This window comes from Thermobia domestica, chromosome 17, assembly GCF_964235325.1.
Source record: "Thermobia domestica chromosome 17, izTheDome1.hap1.1, whole genome shotgun sequence".
Lineage (NCBI taxonomy): Eukaryota > Metazoa > Arthropoda > Insecta > Zygentoma > Lepismatidae > Thermobia > Thermobia domestica.
Window position 1 is genome coordinate 111,598,672 of NC_137470.1, and position 12,768 is coordinate 111,611,439.

At 37.1% G+C, this 12,768-nt stretch overlaps 1 protein-coding gene across 1 annotated transcript in view; it reads right to left on the reverse strand.

Moving 5' to 3' along the window:
* LOC145674290 (glycosyltransferase 25 family member-like) overlaps nt 1-12,468 on the reverse strand; it is a 248,779-nt gene extending 236,311 nt beyond the window's left edge. The window contains exon 1 of the mRNA XM_081744144.1: nt 12,375-12,468. Within this exon, the coding sequence (XP_081600270.1) occupies nt 12,375-12,409 (35 nt within the window). The 5' untranslated portion in view covers nt 12,410-12,468. The remainder of the gene's footprint in view (nt 1-12,374) is intronic.
* Nucleotides 12,469-12,768: the final 300 nt, after the last annotated feature.

The window sequence follows — 12,768 nt, forward strand, 5'->3', positions numbered from 1 at the left end:
CGCATTGTTGTTGTAGATCATTATCTGATACCATTCTAGTCGCCATGTAATAATGTGAACAAATCCGAATTCCTGTGCAGTGGCAAATAATAGGAATCAGTTCTTCAGCAGAAACTTGTGAAAGTTGGTGAACAATATGTTCCATGAGCTTTTGCGTTATTGATATAGAGTAAATGCACCAAAACTAATTTATCATATTATTTTTAGCCCTAAATTCGAATAAAAGATAAAGAATAAAAATGTATCTGCATTTTTATATGTTAGGAGCCGTGGTGGCTCAGGGGTAGAACGTTCACCTCTGCTGCATTGTATTTCTGGTTCGATCGCGCTAAGTGAACTTCGTGGTGGACAAACATCGTGTGCGTGGGTTTCTTCCGGCTTCTCCCGTTTCCTCCCATTTTCTTCATTCCACCATTTCATTCTTTTCTCATTATCAGCGTCTCCTTTCGCCTAGCCGGCATAACCGTGGGAAGCAAAACTCAAAAGATTTTTATAAATTAATTTATAATAATGGTATGGCATTTTTATTTGCCAAAATATATGATGATTTATAAAACATAATACGTATTGACATACAAAGACCTATTTGTTTACATGTTTGAAGAGTTGCATGTCTGGAAAGCGAACTCCAAAACCGACATATCTTGAAATAAAAATGAAGTGTTTCAGTTTTACGTTCCACGCTTATTTCGCGTAGACTAAAGGAGACGGTTATAATGAAAAATGAATGAAACAGTAGAAAGAAAAAAAGTGGGAGGAAACGGGAGAACTCCAAGAAAAGCCACGCAAATGTTACTTGAAAATGAAATCTTTGAATTTAACGTTCCACGATTATGCTCTTTTAGGCTGACACACACAATTAAGGCAAGTGGATGATGATGGAAGAATTAGCGGAATGAGAAATGGGAAGAAACGGGAGTACCCGGAGAAAACCCACGGACACGATGTTGTCCACCACAAACTTACTTGGCCAGGAATCGAATCAGGAATCCCACGCACCAGAGATAAGTGCTCTACAATTGAGCCACCGCACCTCCAAGGTTAGCCAAATATTGTCATGGAAAATAAAAGAAATTGAAGTAAGTGAAATCAATTGTGAAACTTGATTGCATTGGTCTACCATCAACTTGCAAATTGTCACAGATATCAAGGTCTTACTCTGCACTGGTAAACTCAGTGTATATCAATGCTTTAGGAGATATGCATTGACACATTCCTCTCTGCTATTGTCTTGCAAAAAGAGCCTTTCACAAAACAAGTTCCGTATCATTTCTCTTTCTGGCCCAGTAGACATTAGACCCTCATCATATGATGCATCATTGATTTCTGTTCCAAAGTATACTTCTTCTTTTATCTTGAGGTAACTTTACGTGATGGCCCTTGGTAACGCCAAATTTTCCATTGTTGCCACATTATATCACCAGAAAGCATCATCTAATATTGCACTTGCACTATGCAGTCCCATATATCAGAACGAAGTTAAGTATTTTGGTTATAGACCAGTAAACGTGTGCCAGTTTACATGACTCCCTGTTAAAGAATCGCAATTAACAAAAACATCAAATTGGTTTATCTTCCACAAACTTTAAACAAGTGGTCCCCAGCCTGGGGGGCGTGAAGAACGAGCAGGGTAACCACAAGCTATTTAGAAATAACCTACATTAGGAATTACAAATATTAGTAATGGAACATTTTTGATCCACTTCATTTTTTCTCTTGCAGAGCTCATATTTGATTCCTACCCATTTGAGAGTTTATGACTTTCATGCAATTCGATAGAACTACGCCAGCAATTAAAATTTGTTTGTTTTGTCTGCTAGTGTCGGAGATAATTCATGATTATACTAGAACCATGGCTGGGTTGTTTTTGACCCAAGGTATAATCCAAGTGAAGATCCAAGGTATAATCCAAATTTTATCCACTTGGACAGTTCAGAATCTTGCTTAGTATAATTTTCACGCCTATTATTTTTATCCTCCAGTAAACTCATTCCAATCTCCCCTCTTTATGTTTCCAGGTTTATTTCTCCGTATAAGACCAATGTTCAGAATTTTCTTCACTCGTCAATTACACTGATACTGTAGTTGCACTTGCTACCAGTTACCTTTTGATAGATGCAATATTTATTGGATATAGTTGCATGTGTTATGGCTGTAGAGAACAAACATTTGATGATACATGCAACTCTTGAATCTCAGTGATATTTATGAGTTAAAATCAGAATGTGAGAGTTAGAACTTGATAATCTGTGGTCAGAGAAGTGGGAAATAAAGCTTTGACTTAAAAAAGCATGATAAGTGAGGGTTTCAGACAGATTACGAAATTTTTTAAATTTTACTTGACATCCAGAAAATGAGAAAGACTGCGATTTGTTAAATTTGCCTATGCTTCTGAGATGTATAATAATCTCAGTTCAAACAATCGAAGTTGGTACATACGTGGTGTATAGGAGGTCTATATATATATATATATATATATATATATATATATATATATATATATATATATATATATATATATATATTATAGCGCAACAAGTATGGGAAAAAATATATTGAATGTCAGTGAATAATAATAAAATATATGATCAATACATTTCCATAAAACATGAATCACATACAAGTAGTGAACGCTTTCTTGATCATGTAGTAAAAAGCTTGTTGATCTATTTACGAAAAAAAAAATAGCTGTCACTTGTGACAGTTTCTTTACTTTTCTGTCTCTAGCCGAAAGTCTAACAATGAGGGGCGTAAGCGATATCAGGTAAAATAATGCACTCGGAACAAAACAAGTAACAAGTGTTATGCCCGAATATACTTAGAATACACATAAAAAGAACCTTTGTCACATGTTAGTTTTATAATACTAAAAAGTAACTTTTGCAAAGAAAGAACTTAGAAATGGCATGGCATGAGAAATGTTTGCATGTAAGTGAGCGGCACAGTGGCTCAGTGATAGAGAAGGTAGGTCAACTAAACACCACACCTCAAAGAACTACAGGAAAAACTAACTGGTTTCAACCATTTTAACTATACCTACTGCAAACATGAATATGTATTTTGACGAAAGCCGCTTACTACAAAAAGGAGATCAGGTCACGTATTGCCACAGCCAAAGGAGCATTCAACGAGAAAAGATCACTCTTAACCCCTTCAGTGTGGGTGGCGAGTTAACTCGTGTCTTCAAAATGCACCTGCTGTACGGATGGCGTATATATACGCTTTCATTTTGCTTTGGTTATTTTGTATTGCGTATGGCGAATATACTTGCCCATAGTATGAGTACTGTTATCCCGACAATATTTAGCGAGTTTGCGCTCAGCCGGTTTCAATTGTTGCTTAATTAAAAGAAGAGGAAAAAGAAAGAAATTAAAATAGAGTTTGTGCTTCGTCAAATACAGTTTTCATTCTATGTTTTGTTTGAGAGCAGGCAGCACAGTAATGGCGTCAAAACGATATTTCAACGATGCTGACATCAAAGAAGAGTTATTAATTAGTGATTCTGATGTAAGATATTTTGAAACAGATTTAGAGTCAACAGGTTTGGAGTCGGAGGAAAGTGGTGATGGCGCTTTTAGTGATAATGACAAAGAACTTACACTTTTTACAGCGGTTTGCATCTGAATATTACGCACTGAAGGGGTTAAGTAGCAGGCTTAATACTGGACTAAGGAAGATGTTGGTCAAATGCTATCAGGGTGGCCTAAAAAGTAGATATACAGTCAAGTACTGATCAACTCATTGCTTTTCATATCATTTCTTATTGTTATACATCAGGTAGACTTAGTTTCTTTATTATTTGTTCTTCATGTCCTTTTACTATATCTTAAGCTCGGAACAGCCGAAGAAAGTAAACCTATAAGCTAGAATGTTATACTGGATCAATGCAGGGGTATACACCTACTTTTGGGCCACCCTGTATTATGGAGTATTGGACTGTATTGTTCAGAGACTTGGACATAGAGAAGAAATATTTTGAGAGCTTCAAAATATCATGTTAGAGGAACATGGAGAAGATAAAATGAACAGAGAGAATAAGAAATGAAGTTGTTTTTAAAAGGATAGGAAAGAAGAGAACGCTTTTAGCCAGCATCTTTCGTAGGACGGCTAATTGGATTGGAAACATGTTGTGAAGAAATTGTCTTCTTCATACCGCCATACAAAGAAAGATGGAAGGAGAGCAAAGAATAGAAGAAGAACACAACTGATCGTTAATTTGAGGAATAGAATACAATGTTGGAAGTTTAAAAGAGGAGGCTGGAGATCGAGAAACGTGGCAAAAATATTTCCAGGCCGAAACATAGAAAACCATTTAGTCCCATGACCTGCGAAAAAGCAGATACTTAATAATAATGGCACAAACATGAGAATTTATTTCCTGCAATCAATTAAGCATCCCAAGAATATGTTCCATCTCCACACTTCTACTAAAATCAGAAGTGATATAAATCCACTACAACTTCCGGTTTCAATATTCATCTACATCGAGCAAAAACGATAAGAGATAACAAGAAACGATTTCGTTTGGAATCTATTTTCTACTTTAACAATACGTACCATACTCTCTTAGCCAGTATGGTAAGACTAATACTATTTAGCCCAGAAGTTGCGGAAATGAACCATTTGATCACTATATAACACAAACGATAATAGCGAGAAGGGGATCTCTGCTGTCAATAAAGGGTACCAAGAATATTTCAATCTCTACTAAGACTGGAAGTACTAGAAATTACTACCGCTTCCAGTTTCAATATAAATTAAGAAAATATAACGCCATATAAACTAAACTCCTTGCCGTGGTGTAAGCGCGACACTGTTACTTTTCATGTATACTAGTAATACTTTGAATTTTGACATAGCTTGTGCTTACCTTTTTCCATTGCTGTTACATCATCCACTGGCTGTGGTCTGCATGTCACGTAAAATAGTAGCCTTAGGCGTTGGAGACCCGGGTTCGATTCCCAGCGCAAGCTGATTTGGTTCGAATCCCACGTTAAACTGTAGGTCCACGTCTCAGACAGCCTTGCTTCTGAAAGGGACGTTAAACCGAATATCAAATCAAATCACGTAAAATAGACTGAAGAGAAAGAAATGCCGGGATAGTCCCCAACATAACGGTTCCAAGCCGCTTCGTTCCTTCCCATTTCTTTCTTTCTCTCCATTTTTCCGGATAGTGTTATCGTCGAGGGACGTTATCCCTCATACGTGACGTGCTAAGATGGCCATAGATGCCAAAAGCATAGAAATCTAATTTCTTAATCCTAATTAGTTCTACTATTTAAAAGACAATTGAGTAAAATATTTACGTATGATGTAATCTCCTATTCTGTGAAAATTATATTTACGATTCAATTTATTTAAATCATATAGTGTTGAGTATACCATAATGAGACAGTAACCAGATGAGTTCTACTAGAAAGAAAAATAACAAAAATAAGTGTAAACAATGTCAATATTATGCCAATGTTATTAATGATAAGCATTTACCAAAAGCAATCACATGATGCTTGCTGCATTCAGTTTTATCACTCAAGCACGATCATAGTTTCAAAGTAATTTTCAGAAAACAGGTTTCACATCCCCATTTCCGTCTGAAAGCGGATACTACGCTGGAATGTAATGCGTGTCCGCAGCGCAACTCGACACAGTGGAAGCTCACCACCTGCAACCGTCAATTGCAGTTTCGAACAATCCTTTGCAATGCACCCGTGCAGAACAATCCATACTGTGACTGGGCTCTCGTAATTTGAAACTCTTGGCTAGTAAAATGAAATGAATTCGTTTCAAAAGACTTTGTTTTTGACTTGCAATGAATATATGTAGCGTTGAAGGGAAAATCCACTGTTTATGTGACATAATGGCTTCAATATCAAAATTCAGGAAATTCACATATTCCATTAGCAAACTCCTTACATATAAATAAATCTATTATCTCACAAAATTAAAAGAAAAGACACTAGTCAGAAGAATTCGTATATATGCTATAGAAACAAATGTAATTTGCTATGCAAATAAGCCACGAAAAAAAATCTGCTATGCCTAATAAAACAAACCAGGAAAAAAGTGAGTTTTCTTTCCCATTATACGATATTACGATAGACTTCCAAAGAATGGGCATTTGCTATTGAAACTGGAAGTGAAATTCGCCATTACATACGGAGGTGGAACGTATTCTTAGATCATTGTGTTCATAAAATGAAAGGTAGGGACCATCACACTAAACTTTCTTACTCCAATTTCTTAAACTAAACCATGTTACTACTGCATTTATTACTGAAATACTTATTTATGAAATACGAACAAAATTATGTTTTCGGAAAGCTCGCTCAAAGTAAACTCACCCGTAAAAGTAAAGTATTGTTTGTGGAATTTTTAATGAGAAATGACTATACTATATTCAGAGTATTTATAAAATATTTGTTCATATCAACTGAATCGGATGAATTGTGTTTAACAAAATTGTAAAAAGTAAACTACCCTTGTGGATATTTTCGTGAAAAGCGATTTGTGCAATATTGTAGGGTTATTAATAAAATATGAACAATGTCGCCTGTCTTTTTTGATAAAATCATCCAAAAACAAACTTATCTCCAACAGTAAGCTATCCTGGAGAATTTATTCATAATATTGTAAAGCTATTAATAAAATATGTATTTATGAATTATGAAGAAACTCGTCTGAGTAGTTTTTGAGAAAATCGTCCGAAAAATTTACACAAAATAAACCACCCCTTTTGGATTTCTTCGGGACGAATGAGTTATGTCATATTATTAGGTTATCAATGAAATATTTATTTGTTGAATATGAACAGAATTATTTGTCATTTTTTAAAAAAGTCGCCCGAGAAAAAATCACCTTAAAACATAAAGTACGCCTTCTGTATATTTCAGGACAAATGAGCTACGATACTGTCAAGATATTAATGAAATATTTATTTATGGAACATGAGGAAAATTGTGTCATTTTTGAGAATATCGTTAGAAAAAAGTCACCCCAAGAATAAACTACCCCTTCTGGATTTTTGCTAGAAAAATGACACACTATGTTATAAGGTTCTTAATGAAACATTGACTTATGAAATATGAATAAAAGAGTTAGAGTTGTTTTAGGGAAAATTTCAAATTTTGATTTTTCATGCTTCAGTAAACTACTTTTATTTTTGGTGTAGGAAGGAAATTCGAAAAACATCCCTAGGAAATCTTATAAAACTTAAATGTTGAATTAGGTCTCAATACGGTTAACGACATGGCCTCTACGTGAATGAAAATCACGGACGGAACAGACGGAAGACCAGACATCCTAAAATCCGTCTTCCGACACGACACATACACACCATGAAATGCGTCAACCTTACGTACACTAAGGTGGATTAAATATTGTCCACACTTTTATTAGGATAATAATTTTTATGCATTTTTTAGTATCATGTCATAATTCAGGTTTTGTGCCTAAAGTAATATAGATTTTATTCTCTCATTCAATACTTTTAACTTCTAGAAAATAACTCTAAATTTTAAAGAAAAGTTTTCGTGGTGGACATAAAGTACCCTCCTACGTGACAGGCTAAATGGCCATAGATGCCGAAAGCCCAGAAATATAAACAATACACCCTTAAAAGTGCCCCCCTTAATGTAACGTGCTGCCATAATGTACATGAGGTTATTTCCAGTTAACGCTTATGATTCTGACACTAGGCGTCGCTACGGGTACAGGCGACGCAAAGCGTCGTACACCTAAACGGAAAAGACCTCTTGGCTACAGATTGATGATATTAAAAGTGAAATTATGGGTTACGCGTAACACCACACACCAAGGGAGGGTTTAAAAATGTCCACCACATAAAATCATTATTTCCTGTTCCAGAAAATGTAATATTCTTCTCTATTTTCTGCCTTCAGTTGTCTTAGTGTATAGTTAGTGAAAAATAGAGAAGAATATTACAGTTCATGGGACAGATAATGTTTTATGTGGTGGACATTATTTAACGCTCGCTTGGTGTGCGGTGTTATGCGTAACATTTTGGTGTACGTAGGGTTAATCCTTTGAAATCCCAAACTCTATTTTTATTTCATGACCACCACCATATTTTCTTCTCTCCTATTGTAGGTTGAAAGTAAAAATATCGCTATATTTTACTGTTTTGCTCTGTGACAGTGACAGTCATACCCAACTTGCCAATATACGATGTAGAAGTAAGATAGAGGTCTGCATGGGCCGGAATTTTAGTCCGAGCCCGGCCCGGCCCACGAATTTAGAATGTGAGGCCCGACCCGAGTCCGAAATATGTTTCAACATTTAGGTCCGAACCCGACCCGAGCTCATGTGATAACCAAATGAGCCCGAACTAAACCCGAACCGTTTACAATTTTTATGGACATCCTTAGGAAAGATGAGTCAGGAACAATTACAGCAGAAGACCCTTAAGTTTGACAACCCAAATCTTTGTTGTGTTTCAGGTTACATAATTGGCAGGTACTCTTCCTAGTTACATAGAAATAAGGACAAATACAGCGCATGGACAAAAACCGCGCAGGACAAAAACAGCGCATGCAAATACCGCGTAGATATAAACAGCGGATAAACATAAACAGCGCAACGACAAAACAGAGCATGCAAATACCGCGTGGACAAAAACAGCGCATAAACAAAAATCGCGCAAGGACAAAAACAGCGCATGTAAATACCGCGTGAGCGAAAACAGCCCATGAACATTTTGTCATGGACCATAGATTAACATTTTGCTCTAAGCTTGCTCCCGCTCGAGCTCACTCCTTTCAACTCGATCACTTACCTCAATATGGCTCGCGCTCTCCTCTCTCGACTGGGCTCGTACTCATTTGGGCTTGAACTCACTCGAGCTCGCACTCAATTCTCTCGAGTGGGCTTGCACTCAATAATCTTCAGTGGACTTGCGTTCATCCGGACTCGCGCTCACTTCTCTCAACTGAGCTCGTGCTCACTCAAGCTCACGCTAACTTCCCTCAACTGGACTCGCGCTCGGAATCACTTCTCTCAGCTTAGCTCGCGCTCACTCGGGCTCGCGATCACTTCCAGAAACTGGACTCGCACTCAATTCTCTCTAATGGCTCGCTTTCACTGAGTTCGGGTTCAATCGGAGTCGCGCTCACTTATCAAAAGTGCAAACAAGTATACGTCAGAGGTTCCTAAAGGATATGGAAAGTTGCAACGAAACTTCGTGTAGGGACAATTTGCAAAACAATAAACGAAACGTTTTATTTTGTGCGGAAAAACAGTGTTGGGGCCAAGGGCCTCTCCGAAAAAAAAAGTAAATATTATCGTAATATTGCAAAAAGGAGTGGACCGAAGCAAATGAAATTGTGTGTAGACATTATATATGTAAAATAAAGCCCTTCGTCTTTCTCAAATGTACCTATCCGATTTGCTTGAAATTTAGCACATCAACAGCAAGGCGGAAATAAATCGAAACGCTCTTTTCTCTATGCGGAAAAACACTGTAAGGTTTGAAGGCGCCTCCTAAAATACCATAAAATACGCTATACTGTTTTTGTTTACTGCTGATCTGCTGAATTTGAAGAAATCTGATGGGGATACATGTGAAACACGGAAGGTGATATTTTACATATACAATATCTACACACAATTTCGTTCGCTTAGGTGTACTCCTTCCGCCACTCAACTCCTCGGTCCAACGATTTTTTTCTTTTCATAAAATACGAAACACGCATTCCCTCATCTTACCTTTACAATATCTGTGCCCAAAGTTATTGGCTTCGGTCCATTTCTTGCCTATCGGACGTCGAACTTCAAAATTTTGGGTGAGGTTTTTGCCCCTAAAACCTTTTTCAGCAGAAAATAAACACGTATTCGTTTATTTGATGTGTAGTACCTACCTGCCAAATTTTATCAAAATCGGAGTGTTACACTTGGGAAGTGTTATTTGGAAATCACGCGTTACGTAAAATATAACAAATAGAGCATCCAAGATGTGAATGCGAAGAAATAGGCACACCAGAACACCACGTATTATGGTGACCATTACTGGAAGAACGGCTAGAGGGAAGAGATCAAATAAAAAGGGCAGAAATAAACGAAATTATAGCTAATGAGTAGGACTATAGGACATTAAGCAAAATAACAAATGAGTAATCAGAAGTAATAAGAGGACAATGTAATAGGACAAATGATTAAAATTGTAAACAAAGTGGAGAAATGCCGAAATAGGAATAATGATGTTTATAACAGTGTAGCTGAATGAATGGAAGAGTTACTATGGATCTTTCTGGGCCGGAGAACTCTTCAGGAACGTCAGTATTCCGGGTGTCCTAGAAAGAAACTGTATGCTTCCAATCAATATATCCCAGGGTAAAACCGGATACGAAGTCCGGATATATCGAGACACTGTGTGTGTGTGTGTGTGTGTGAGTGTCGGGAACGGTGTCGAAAAGTGTGTTTTGTGTATACAGTAAATTTATAAATACCCTTAACGAAGGAATGTCTCGGAACCGAAGCATCAGTATCCGCATTACCGTATTCAAATGCGCGTTCTTGTCCATGCGGTACTTGCATGCGCTGCTTTAGTCCTTGCGCGGTTTCTGGCCATGCGCTGTTTTTGTCCAGGCGGTATTTGCATGCGCTGCTCTTGTCCATGCGCTGTATTTGTCCTTGAGCTGTTTTGACCGAATACCTTATTAAGTCCAAAAGCTACAAGATTTACAAATGTAACATACGATTTTACATACGCTACATACATTTTTTTCTCAATGTAGAACATGTTTCGCTTGCATGCCCCATAACCTTATCGTCCGTTCTAAATAACGGCTCAACGAACTTCACAGGAACAACGTTGTTAATAGCTTTCATAGATGGTCCTTCGCCTGCTTTCACGTTTCGTCTTTCGTAATTATACAATGTATTCACGCCGCTCAAGTGCTTGAACTGGTTCACCACTGTGTTTCGCCCTTCGCCTTCTGCAAGCACGTTCCCCTATTTTCTTATCGGTGGTCTAATATTCAAGGAATTTTTGCAAATATTCATCATCTACTACACTTCCCTTATTCTTCTTCTGGTGTGACGGCATATATTTAAACCTGACGTTCTAGGTTCTGCACCTTGGACGAATAAGAAGTCTATTATGGGTCCTGCATAAGGATTTATTTCATCGTCCCTGAAATCTATATCACCAACACTACCGCGAAAACTAGAATATTTATTTCCTCAATAACAACCATATCTTGCTGCAGTAATCCGTTTTCCTGATCGAAAATGTTCTTTTCTGTCGGTGTGAAAGCTCTATCATTGAATCCGTGATCCTTAAGAACGCGCTAACGATTGCCCAAGAATTCTTTTTTTTAATATTCAGAAGAAATAAATAAAAAGTTTTATTATGACTCCCCAAATCACACAGGCACATAACAGAAATAGACATATCAAGCAGATAGCGAAGTTCACTTTCGTCTACGTATCAGTGTTGCGTTTTCCAGTAGTCAGTCTACTGGGATAATCGATCTCAGCACCTTCCCTGTTGACCGTCTGCCTCTTCTCTCCTACTAACTTTCTCCCCTTTCCTCATATGTTCACACCGTACTTGTATCTGTATATCCGATTTTCACTTCGTACACTTTACTTGTCAGTCCAAGGCTAGCTGTCATGAATGGTTTTTAAACTAATGTTGCATTGCTTGTCTAACTATTTTATAAGTGTCCAGAAGGAACGCTGAATTTTGGTAATGCTGATGCAGGTTGGGGACGGATTAGACAGAGTAAAACAAAAACACTGATATGTAATACATTTATGCGCATATTTAAAGAAACCGCATACATGGATAAACATACCTCCAAACTATGAATGTATTCAATATCTGAGAAAATATAAGTGGGTAAGAGTGTGTGTTTCACAATGTAGGCTCTATAAACTACTTAAGTACAAATACGGTACAATATGCGTTATAATGACATTCTTTTGTTAAATGGAAAGATGGCCTTAAGCTCTTCCATAATATCTTCGCAGAAATCGATTTTTCAACAGAAACCAACATGATGGAGCAAGATGAGCTAAACACCGAAAAGAAGAGATGTCCAAAACTGAATTTGTTGCAGGAAAAATGAAGATCGGAGTTAATGCGGGTGCTGCCACCGAGGCCGCCTATCAAATTGTCCGAAAGTTATACGTCTTGCCATGTGTTTTTGGGTGGCATTCATTCAAACTGATAGGCAAGAAAAAGGTAGCATGAAACAAGAAGTACAGTAGATAAAAACAATATTTGTTTTGGTATTAAATTTCGTTTACATGTCGTTCTCTGATCGAGAAACAGTTTACTATGAGTTTGGCAAACACTCTTCATAACCAGCAACAACTAAATCACGAAAACCAAGGAAAAACATACAGGAACGTACCTTTTGTGATAGGGATCTGAAAATTCCGGCATCATCTGAATTCCTAGATCATTGAGAACATTCTCGTTTAGATTTCTGCAAAGAAAGAAAGAAACAAAAATGACTTCTTCAGACATTATTTATCATTACATTCTGTTAAAAAATGTAGTTTATTTCTAATAAAAGTGTAAACCTAGTAAAACTTACGCATAGTCGCAAAAAATAGTTTTTCATTTCATTTGTAAGTTAGAAAACAAAGGTCTGCACGCCATGATATTTCAGAAGCGTATATAGCAGGTCAACGTCTATCACCAAATCAAGTTTCAGACTGATCGGATGAGTTCGGTTCAAATCGTACGACAGAGTCCTTGGTCATTGAAATTCATGGCGAAAACCACATAAACTATGAAAAATA